The following is a 12520-nucleotide window of genomic DNA, read 5'->3' as shown; positions in this document are numbered from 1 at the left end:
CATTTATATAAAAGAAAAACTTATATTATTTAGTTACGGAAATTTTCCGAAATGACATTACAATAATTTTGCCAAAATATTAATTGCACTTTTTATACGCTTTTTTAATCTATACATATCTACATTTACATGCTTGCATAATTTGGATGCTGATGCACAAGAAGGATGATCCGGCATCAATTAGCATAGAAATATAATACTAATGTAAAATATACGCCGCGGTCCGTTCGCTGCATATATTTCTCCGTACGTCAGACTCGGAAACGAAATTGACCGACGGACAGTTCTCGTCATTAATTACCATCTATCTGTCGAGCGGTTAAAGCGGACTCGCCCGCAGCGGTTGAAGAAGCGCGCGTACGATCCCAGAATTCTGTTTCGCAAGCGCGTCTGAATACGGCCGCTAAAATTAAAGATATAATTCTCGGTTTATGAGCCGGGTCGCGATTAGGGCTCGTCCCTAATTGACATAAGAATGATAGAACGGGGGCCGGGCTTTTATAAGCGCCGCGGCGTGTCGGTATCATTTCCTTACGAGGAGGAAAGCGTAAAGCGCTTTTCACCACGGCTAATATTAATCCCTGCAATTTTAATGCTCACGACCCCGCAGCCAAATTTCAATAAGGTCGCTCCTCTCCCACGGGCGCGAGGTACGCCGTGCCGAGCTCGCATAATTGATTTCCAGTTTTTTTTTTTTTTTTCCCATCGCGACAAACTTTTCCAGTCGCCTCCGCCCGCGAGATTTGTGCCCTGCTTTGCGCCACGAGAAGAAAAACGTAAAATCTGCGAAGAGATATTTCACCGATGGCGTAACATCTGTTTCTTAGGAAAGATTAAAATTCAGACTATATAATATAATCTCTCCAAACTCTTCGAAGAATATATTTTTAGATAAATTATATTATATTGATTAAAAAAAGACAATTGTCTGAAAAATCGATTAAATCTTTTCTTCAAGCACACTCTTCTTCGAAGTATCGTCAAAGAAACAGAGGCCAATACTCTGACAAGGACGTTTGTCGCTACACAGATTTGAAAGGCGTTTTCGCGAGTGAGAGAAAGATAAGCGGACGAGAGTAATCGTTAAAGCATTTTGGAATCAAGTCGATCCGGAATAAGCCTCGGGGTGAATGCAAGGGCTGGTGTTTCGTCGACGACGATCTCTAATAAAGTTCAATTATCCCCGGAAACGTTTGAGAGGAAGAGCGACGGCGGGGGCAAGCAAGGAGAGGAGGGGGAGGGGGGGAGGGGGAAGGGAACAGCAGAATGTAGAAGATACGGGAAAGGGGGTAGGGGATGGGAGAGCAGGGTGCCAGGGCCGTGGAGAGAAAGAGAAACCGGGAGAGATGATAATCTAAACGATCGCAAAGTGGGCTGCAGAAACGCGCCGAAATTGGCAATAACAGGGTGGCGAGGGGATAACGGGGGCTAAGAGGGGGAGGGTGGGAAGGCAAAACGGGCGGAAGGGGGAAACACAGCGCGCGGCGTATATACCACGGGCTCCGGCGCGAACTTCCTATTCTGGTTAGCATTCAAATTGAATCTTCGTGGCGGCCGGTCGTGAAGAGTTACCGCCGTTAATGGACCTCGCAAACGCTCTCAAATTGCTGGCAGACTGCTGAGACGACGCGGCCCTACCCTAATCTACCGGCTTGATTCTCCGTCAGGTCTCTCTCTCTCTCTCTCTCTCTCTCTCTCTCTCTCTCTCTCTCTCTCTCTCTCTCTCTCTCTCGTCTCTCTCTTTCTCGTCTCGCTCCAACCTGAACGTATGTCGCGAAACTTTTTGGATTCACGACGAGAGCCCGGGTCGTAAAATAATTGCTGCTAATGCGACGGTATGGCGTATGTATGTATATCGGCCTGCGAAAGAGTCTTTTAAAAGCTTGCGAAATGTGATAAACGGATTAAAACGTTGTTTCGAATTTTATTAAACTTCCTCGATGAGGTATGAAAACGTCACGCATGAGAAATGGAGATAGGTGGAGCATTTTAAGCATGTTATTTCTTTAAAAGTCTCTTTTCTTGTCATTTTCAGTATGTCCAATTTTATCGCCTCGATTCTAATTTATAGCAATTTCTTGTAAATGGCATAACGAAAAATTATTTGAATCGTCCGATCGGTCGCGGGCTGACGTACATTACGAGTTACATGGCTCATTACCCACCAATGTAATTCGAAAAGCGAACGAGCCAAAGGTAAAAGAGAGAGAGAAGTAGAAAGAAGGGCGTTCCGCCGCAAAGAAGCAGCCCCTTTTGCCGCGTTACTTTTCTTTCGTTAAAACGAATTAGCTTGCTTGATTTAAAGTCCGGAAACGTTTTATCGTGTTACCGTCTGAAAAGTGATTTCGCGCACCCTCTAGCACTGGAGAAGCACGTATAATTTTTCCAAGAGGCTCTGCAATTCGAGACTTTGTTCATATACATTCACATACTCCTTAATTTTCTCATTTATATGCTTACCCTCGCATCTCAATGCGTCAGTTTCTCCGCAGGAATGACTGAACATTGGTCACCATGTTGCCGCGCGCAGGTTTCTTCCTGCCGTTCGGCGAGTTTCTGGACTCGTCCTAACGACCCTCTAGCAGAGATTCGAAATGGCTAATTTAGCGCGGTGGCTCCCACGGGAACAGGGGAGTTCTGCAAGTAGAAGACAGAGAGGGAAGTGAGGTGGAAGCGGGGGACGCGAAGTAGTAGTACGCGAAACATAGACTAAGCGGGTGGAGGCTGAAGAAGCGGGGGGAGGCAGGATGGAGAGACGGGATCTCCATGTCTTAATATAATTCTATTAGAGGTAACTATGCGAGCTCTGGTCTGCCCATCGCCATTGGATTTAATCACGAACTCAGCCAACCGTGCGATATCCTCCCGCAGCACCTCTTGGTAGAAGAGTACGGAGGAAAGAGAGAGAGAGAGAGAGAGAGAGAGAGAGAGAGAGAGAGAGAGAGAGATGGGTAGAGGACACTCTTATTGTCAAACTAACCGCTGCTTGTAGCTGATCTTGAAATCCTTCGAAAGCGTTTCTAAAATTTACGGGGACTCAGTTTTCTTGACAAAGTCTCGAGTAGATGAGACCATTTCTAGTAATTATTCATGGAGGGTGGAGACACTCGGTCGTCTTAAGCATTCTCGCGCAAACTAGGTAACCGAGTAATTAAAACTAATGTTAAAGGGAGAGCGAGGAGTCGAATTGAATGAAAGATCGCCCTCTTCTCGTAAGGCGGAGTGTGTGAAAACGTTTAAATAAATTTCCATTATCTTGTGTGTGTTACAGCCGAGCTGAAAATGGATGTTCTACGGGAGCGGGAGGTCAAGGACAGCCTGGAGCGGCAGTTGCAAGACGAGCAGAAGGTGCGAGGTGAGTACAGGAGTCGATTTTACTTGGTCGAAATCACGAAAGGTGTGCCTTTATACGGAGTTGCACCGCCGAATCGGGATTGCCGGTTTACCGATGTGCCACCTAACCCGTCCGCCTCTCTCGCATTTACAGCTTTAAGAAAATTGACTTGGCCGGCGCAAACACACATACACATTAATAGGCAGGCCGTGCGCGCGATTCGCGACACACACGGTAATTCATCGAGTGCCTCGAGCGGGTTTTCGAAGCGAGGCTTATATACTCGCCGATAAATCAAAAAGCCGCAGAGAACCTGCACTCTGCGCTTTAAAGTCTTAGCTCGCGTCTGTCCGTCAATTCTGCGTTTATTATTCTATGTTGGGGATCTTTGACTTAAACATTTTCTCAGATTCGCCTCCGACTCCGCGTCTTTTGGTCTAATGGAAGGAAAGCGAGATCGGACCAAAGACCGCGATCGCCTAATCGAGCTCGTATCAGATGTCAAACTGTAACAGAATAGTTAACGGCTGCGTAGTCCACTTCCCTTTAATCAGTCATTCGATCCTACGTCTTATGCCTACGACTCTCGATCCTTTCCTCGAAGTATTATTTAGTAGGATTCTCTCGATATAATCTTGAATTTATTTTGTATAATTTTACAATAATTTTAGACGACCATGTTTTTAAAAATGAAAATTTTTGTAAATTTTATTCAAAAGCCGAACGTGTCGTGGCGTGAGATGAAATATCGAAAACGGATAGATAAGAAAGATATACAAGGCTCTCGATTTAATACTTAATCTGTAAAATTTATCAGATAAATTTGAATTTGCGTAAATCGCAAGTTGACAAGTTGACAGAAGAGAACGCACATCGTATCATGAAATTATTGTCGCTTTAATCGAAAATTTCAGTTCATTCGTTTTATTTATGTTTATTATAGTTTTTCACGAACGCGCATTAAATACGCAGATTTTCAATCCGCCTTCATGAACGCGAACATCCGCGCTGGGGATCAGAATTGGATCTTTGGTTGCCGCTCGCAGATATAATATCGCGGATTTTCGAGGCTCGACAATGTCGACGTCTCGTCTGACGTGACAACAATGCGAGACTCGATAAATATGTAAAAGTCGGGAAGAACGTTCACGCCATATTCGTGGCTTTACGAAACGCGACGTGCTATTCTATTCAAGAATAATGAATGAAATGGTCTCTCGGTAAAAACTGGCGTAACCACGCCTCAGAAAAAAAATGCAGTTAAAATATTGCTCGCAGCGCGAGACGTGCGTGATGATAAATTCAATAGTCATGAGAGGATTAAGGAAATTAAAATATTCAATTATGCAGCGTTTCTTCCATATTGTTGTTTAAAATGATTCGCACAAAGTTGGAATTTTTCGATAAACACGAGACGAACGTATAGACGCGAATGAGTTTCGGTCGATTCTCAGGAAAAACGACTCGGCGAGGCCAGGCCCTCGCGGTAACACGAGCCTGTGACAACAGCAGTCCATTAGTCAACCAGCTCGGTGTCAATACATGAATATGACAGCCAGTCTCACGGAATATCCTATCCATCCTCTTTCTCTCTCTCTCTTTCTCTCCCTCATCTTCTTTCCTCTATTGCTTCGTCCTTCCGACCGTAACGTCAAGCGAAACCATTACTCGCCCTATGATATGGCAAATATAGTAAATAGTCTGCCCGCATTGTGCGCCCTATCGATAACTTTATCCGTGCGAGCGATGTATGCGTTCTTAGTGCATGTTTCGCACGCGTACGACATTACGTTATCACTTAAACGGCGATCCCGTGTCGTGTGTCATCATTGATTTATTTATATTTTTAGAATACTTTTAGATATTTTATATAGATGAAATTCTCAAAATGGTTTCAAACGTATTTTCCATTTACACACACACACACACACACACACACACACACATCTCTCCGTACTTATATGACTGATGATGAATATATCATCAAAGGTAATGTATCAATTCCGCATCGGAAATACCGAGACTCGTGGCGCGTTAAAACAGGAATTTCCTCGTAAAAAATAATAGTTCGTTAAGAAGCCCCCGGTGTAATTTCGTCTCTGTTGAGGGCGGATCTCGTGGCGGCCGCCACGAAGACGTAAGGCGATACATAATTTCGTGCGTAGCTGCTCGCGCGGCTCGCAGGATTCTAAGATGATTGATGATCGGCCAGTCCCACGGATATTTACGCAGGCACTTCGTAAGATTCCTCCTCTCATTCGACTAATGACCGCCTTGTAAGAGATACCGTGTCAACCTTTACCATCCGCCGCGTCGGCCGGCGACGACGACGACGACGACGACGACGGCGACGACGACCTCGGGGCGCTTTAACGAGGGCGTATCCGTCGCTAGTTTTTCCGATCGAGTACTCCACGTTACACACCTCTTTTTCCCCGCGAAGCGACGCACACGTGCGCGAAGCTTCTCTGCCAAGCCATCCGGCCAGGAGTTTAAAATACCAGGAAAACAGCCCACGCGCGTGCATTCGCTCAAATCGATTGTCGGGTAAACTTTGAGTAATAATAATAATAATAATAAAAATATTTAACGAGTTGAAAAATACGCGCAGCAAATTGTAATACTAATTAAGAATGCAATACCGATTCGGAAAGGAATTTGTCGTTCCCCGGGGATGAATGTCTTGTCAATTACGTGTTCTCGTTACACGATATCATTAGGAGAGACGCGCGAGTGTCAACGACGTCGACGGAGGCTCGCTTTATGCGTGATTCTACGGGCAATTTGTGCTCATGGAATCGAAATCGTACGCGATACGACGACAGCGTGTCGAGGGGGAAGCAACGTTATTAGCCCGTTTAAAGCCCCGCTTGGCATTTCGGTAAAGGTTGAAATCTTCGACCTCCTGCCGGGTGGGTAAGTTGGTATTATCTTAGCAGGGACTGCGAGAAATCCGGCTTCCATTGCCTCGGTGGTATCACGTGACGGCAAGGGAAGTTGTCAGAGTTGTTGAATGCGCGACTTTGTTGAGACGATGGAACAATGAGATGACCTTTCGCAGCTGGCGAATACGCAGCAGCGCCTCGTAATTCTGGACACAATATACGAAAGATCACCAATCTCTATGCTGGAACTCGGATTTCGTTCTCCAAAGAAATAATAATTGAAAAATCCACGAATCGCATTTCGATTTCCGATTACTTAATTAAGCCTGATTCATGAGAGAAACATAACTATTTTCATATTATTTATTTTTGCCATAAACGTCAAACGATTATAAAACGCTAAAATGACGTCATTGTTTAAATTTTTTTTTTCTGTATTCGGGATCGTATGAGGAAGAATCAGTATCAATGCTTATGAAGCTCGTTTCCCACGCTTTTTTCCAACGCTTACGCAAACGCGGAAGATCGCATTTAGAGACTTCGCGTTCGAATCATTATGAAATCACGCTCCGGGCAAGTGTACGCGACTGCTACTTACCCGTCTGCGCTAATATTAATATTAGTATCGAAACGTTACGCGCGAACGATGAAAGAATAACAAACACGACGTAAAGAAACGCGCGACGGCTTCTGGATTCGATCCTCTGGCGGATATTCTGGCCGGGTATGTCCCGTCGTAATCTCGGATGAACGAACGACATTTTCGCGCAAAAGCAAAAAGCTTCCGACACGCGTAAACCTTTGGAACCGCGGAAGCCTGGGAACCGACAGCCGCTTTTATCGTCGGTTTACACGGAGCTGCGGCCTCCCTGTAATTAGCCGAGTCGTTTGTCGCGAGACCCGTCGAGAAGAACACCCCTTTCAAGCCTTCTCACACCCTCTCGTATCTACCTCGTGGGCGACTCTCGTGGCAATCTATGAGAGGTGCGTTGCAAAACAGAAGCTCCACGTGACAGTTATTCGATCAATCCTGTCCCGATATTAAGTGATGCTTACCGATTTGATCATCTTTGCGATTAAATAAGAAGCCATTTTTTTTCTTATAGAAAAAGTCGTGAAAAAAAAAAAAAAAAATTATTACGGACAAACATCGCGTATCATTCTGATGAAACGATCTTTAGATGGAGATATCTTTGCAGTATATCTCCGATACGCGACGAGATGGTTATCTCTAATGACAAACATTACGCTCAATCGTATCCGGTTACGGTTATGAGACACGCTGGATCGAACGAGCGCGTCGCGTCGCTCTAATGCGGAATTAATCTCTCCGGTGGAAAAAAAAAAAGTAACTGTAACGACCTGCCGACGCGTTATCTCCCGCGTCGTACGGGCGACAAACGGAATTGAAACTGCACAATCAACTCGCCGAGATTTATATACGACTCTCCCCTCGAATTAGCCGGGCCGTAATGTTGGGATCGGGTGTCGGTGTAATTGGGACCCGAGGGACTTTGCCGCGCTTCAACCCCTGCTCGGCCGCGCCGCCCACGCCGGCAACGTCCTCCCCCGGAGCTGTGTCTCTCGATGCCTCTCTCGTTCATTCACCGGATCGTTCCTGGCAATGGACGAGACCAAGTCCCGCGATCGACAACGTCGCGACAAAGAGATGGACTAAGAATGATTTCACGCTAGCGTGGCGACGACTGCGAAATATCGATAAGGGGATGAGGACCGTGAAAAGTAGGTCGGCGCACGGTCGATTGGCTTGTCGCAAATAAAATTACGAGAATGCCGGATCGATGATCGGAATGATTCGGCGTATTATTATGAAATTAATCGTTTCTTTTCGGAAGAACAATTTGCATTGATATGCCAAACAGTGTACCTTTAAAAAAAATCATACCGATGATTAATACAGACGTTTCTGTTCTCTTTATTTTGCCACGAGTCGAAAGCTAATTCTCAGAAGAATCGACGACGACGATGACAATGTTGATGACAACGACGCCCTCGTGCGTAACGGTAGCTGATTCGCTTTGAAGTGTACGTTTATAGCGATCGAGACAGAACCCTCCTCGATGTTGCAGCTACGTAAAACCAGAGTGGAGGACGCAACGGTGCTCATCCCCCCGTCAGTCGATGGTCGTATGATGTGCACGTATGTACACACACAAATTCACACACGCGGAAACGTGCCACGATGACCATCACCCTTCTGCGCGCATACGAAGGAACGCCTCATCTTTCTCACCGCGAGTATTCTGATTCATTGAATCCTGCCGAGCGCGATGTCGATCCTGTTCACTGCGCACTGAGCGAAGTCACCGCAGTGGACAAACATTAGGAGAGAGTCCGCGCGGGTGGTGCGCTCATACCGGAAGTTGGAGGGTATTAGCCCGTCGAGTGGAACGAGAACGCCGGCTTGCTATTGCCGGTAAAATGAGCGCGTGGAATATGCCGAGCGTGGCGAAACGAACGACGAGGCGGCGGCCCTCCGCCGCTCGAAAAAGGTCGAACTTTCGAACGGCGACGACGGTACCAAAAATAACGACAACGACGAGATGGTGCTCGTCGTTCCCGAATGCCCCGCGCTGCCGTTTTTGTCGCATAATTCTCTGTGTACTCCCGTTTCAAATAATGACACGGCAAGAGCGTATCTAATGCACTGTGACAAAGAATTCAAAGAGAGCGCAGAGGAAAGGTTTCACCCCGATCCGTCGTTGACGACGGAAGAGAGAGAGAGAGAGAGAGAGGGGGGGAGGGGGAAGAGGAGATGTGCGAGGGGAGGAAAGCAGCGAAAGAGAACGCGCGCGAGGTGAGAGGCGCACAGAGAGAGAGAGAGAGAGAGAGAGAGAGAGAGAGAGAGAGAGAGAGAGAGGGGGAGGGAAAGAGAAAGACCGGGCAAAGGGTTCGACCGCGCTCATCGGCTTACCCCCTTTGTGGCAGTTTAGCGTTTCATGTCGTATTCCGACTCATTGGAAATTGAGGAATACAGAAGAGGCGCAAAAGGGAAACGGCTTTGAGATAAAAAGAACGTTGGGCGGCGACGGTGCGCCAGCCAGCAGCGAGTGCTGTATAACGCTACCCCGCGAAAATAAACCCTACCCTCGCCTCCTGCTCCCTAACCCACCCCCACCGACAACGTGAGGCAGGAACCAGGCGCGGGGATTACGTCAAAGGTGTCGCCGGTGCTGGACCACCTCCGCGTTCATCTCGCAAATTCAACGAAGCGATCATCGGAAAGTCCAGAGAAGAGGGGAGACCTTTTTCTCTAGAACGTCAATTTGTCAATCGAACGTGCGCTTACTTTGAGAGACAAAATTTCAATTTGGCCGCGTAATAGTTTTGTTTCCCGATTCGAAGACTCGGATTCTTGAAGCGGTGATTTTGGACAGGCTATTCGAGGTCGATGTTCGTCTTGCCAATCAAGGAGACCAAGCTCGTGTCTCGGTCTTTCCTCGTAGAACTCAGCGAGGTTACCGTGTGTCCCAGGACTAGCAAGCTGCACCGGAGTCGAGGAGAGTTGATGGTAACGGCTACGTCCGCTAAGCGGAGAGAGAGAGAGAGAGAGAGAGAGAGAGAGGGTTTGGTAGGTGCCGCGGTCACTTTGTGAACTAACCTGGCTTTGCCCGCTGTTTAATTAAGTCTCGCCTAGACTACTCGCCCTCCGTACCCCTGCCCCTTCCCGACACACCGGTAGGAATACCTCTCCCCCTCCTTCCCCCTCCCTTGAATTCGCTCTCTCGACCCTCCGTCCGACCAGCCACGACACTCGCTTTGCCCGGCCACGACCTCGTGAATATGACACTGGTCTCTCGGACACGCAGAGAGGGAGAGAGAAAGAGAGAGAGAGAGAGAGAGAGAGAGAGAGAAAAATTAAATCGCACCCACTGTTACGACGCGGCCAAAGGGTAACCGAAACCGCCCTTCCGTCGTCTTCCTTTCGGTCCTTCTCTCGCGCGGGCAAAGCAGGGAAAGTCGGGAAAGGGTGTCGAGATCCGTTAATAACTACGAATCCGAGAGATGAAAGCGACTGTCGAGTGTCGTAACTGACACACAACGAGAGGAATAATGAAATTTCGTTTTACAGAAAAGTGCAAAGAAATTAATTGATTCTTCTTTCGAGAAGACATAATTCGCGACATAATTCACGATTCCACCGTCCAAAAAAATATACAATGTTTCAATTTATTGTCTAAAATATGGAAATTCAAGGAGGGGAAGGGGGGAGCTATGTACGTAGAACTCTCTCTCCTTTCGCATTTTTTTCCCCTCCATGCTTAACTCCCCGGCCCTCCTTCGGCGCCCGGAGGCACGCGCGTATGAATTCGCTCGCGCGTAACAGTGAGCTTCCGTAATATAATTGTTAATGCGCTGATGGACCTCGGGCGGCGTTTATACATTGCGCACGCCGATGCGATGCGGCGCGCTGGACGCGTCGTCGTCATGGGTGCCAGCCCTCCTTACCGTAAAAATAGACGCACAGCATCAGCATCAGCAGCTGCCGCTGCGGCAACAGCAGCAGCAACAGCCATTACGACACGCCTCGCTCGCCACCTCGCATTACGGATGATCACTGATCGCGAAGCGGAGAGAACGCTCTTTAAAGAAGTACACGCGGCGCGTGCGCGCGCGCGCGCGACACACAAAGGGGTTCGCTCGCGAAGAGGAATCGTTATCCAACGGTATTTGCGTCAGACTTTTTCCTCTTTCACCCTGGGATATCTTCGCGCTATACTAAAGATAACGCGCCGATAGCGCGACAATCACGCGTACACATACGTGCGGGTCAGAAATACACGCCGGCAAAGGGGTACCGTTTTCACGCGGCAGCGAACCGTCCCCCTCTCTCTCCTCTTTTCGCTTCAGCAGTTCATTTCGATACATGCGCAGCTGATCATAGGTACGATAGAAAGATAATTAAATAATTATTAGAGAAATATTATAACATTAAATTCAATTATCTATTTTTTTCTCTTTCAAAACGAGTCGGTGAAATTATCTCATAACGGTATTTTGATAAAAGGGAAATTGAGTTTGATGAATTCAGAGTGCGCTTCCGAACATGAGCCGATGATACTTGGACGGTTGCGAGGGCGAGGCTGACACGCCGGAGGGATGAATTTCTCGGTTACCTGGGCAAGTGTGCGCGATGCGTAATATTCCCGGCAGGCGGACGGGAAAAATATATACCCCGCGTGCGCGAGACGATGAAAGAAAGGAATAAAACGCGAGAGCTTATTTACGCGAGCGGGCGCACACGAGCGCTCCGCCGGGAAATAGGCGGTGGCTCCGGCTTTTCTCGCGGATTTCTGTATATATACGTATGCGAGACTCGTATAGCACTTGTACACACGTAGATATATAATGTATGTATATATATATATATATATATATATATATATATATATACGGCCGCTCTTTCATTCCGACGCGAGATAGAAGCACGCGATTTTCCGTTACGAGCGTTGCGCTCGGAAACGATTTAGCGCTTGGAGATAAAACCGCTGTGATTATTCTACTCGAGTCACGTTATGCAACGAGAAGTTGAAAATCGGTATATAAGATAATGCTGCGGATAACGTGGCGTTAATGGCACGTTAGTGGCGGCTTAAAGCCTGCTGATTAATCAACGTTGCGCGCAATTTTTAACACCTCGACAATGGCATCGCGACGACACCAACGACGGCACGAAGACGTCTGTATTACATTGTTAATTTTGTTAATGATGAAGAATTGGGATCGATATACTGTTATTCTCCTGTAAACAGAAATTTGCAGTTTTATCATCTCATTTTATATCTCTGAAATAATAGACGCAGATTCTAAAACTCGGCTCGTCGGCGATTTAAATACCTCGGCGGTAGCTGTGCGACCTCCGGGCACGAAGTACGAAGGGTTCGACAAGTGCATGAATTAATACACATAAAGGGTGCGCCGTGTCTCGCTCGTGATAAGCATTCCCGCGGATATTTTACGCGGTTGGCATTTGGAGTATCGGTCTCGCGCGCGCGCACAAAGGCTCGAATGTCTAGGATGCTTGGGATCGCCGTCGCGCGAAAAGTCGCCGAGGGACACAGGCGGAACGAAAGACAAAGAGAGAGAGAGAGAGAGAGAGGGTGGATGGGTGGGAGGGAGGTGCGGTGCACCTAATCATATTTCACAATAACGCGCTGCGTCGACGAGCTATAATAAACAAAGCGGGCGTAAGAAACATCCGTGTACATAGATATGCGCATACGTACACAAGGAGGAGCGATGTGTAAACCCGGTGCTGGCATAAATTCGGGCGCACACT

General features: G+C 47.3%; 1 protein-coding gene across 7 annotated transcripts in view; it reads left to right on the top strand.

Annotated features, from left to right (window-relative positions):
• LOC126858377 (dachshund homolog 2) overlaps positions 1 to 12520 on the top strand; it is a 182947-nt gene that overhangs the window by 135486 nt on the left and 34941 nt on the right. For all 7 annotated transcript variants that reach the window (XM_050608641.1, XM_050608640.1, XM_050608639.1 and 4 more), the window contains one exon: positions 3272 to 3355. In XM_050608641.1, coding sequence (XP_050464598.1) covers positions 3272 to 3355 — 84 coding nt within the window. The remainder of the gene's footprint in view (positions 1 to 3271; positions 3356 to 12520) is intronic.

This window comes from Cataglyphis hispanica, chromosome 25 (assembly GCF_021464435.1).
Source record: "Cataglyphis hispanica isolate Lineage 1 chromosome 25, ULB_Chis1_1.0, whole genome shotgun sequence".
In the NCBI taxonomy this organism is placed as follows: Eukaryota; Metazoa; Arthropoda; class Insecta; order Hymenoptera; family Formicidae; genus Cataglyphis; species Cataglyphis hispanica.
This window is presented reverse-complemented; position numbering and strand designations above follow the sequence as displayed.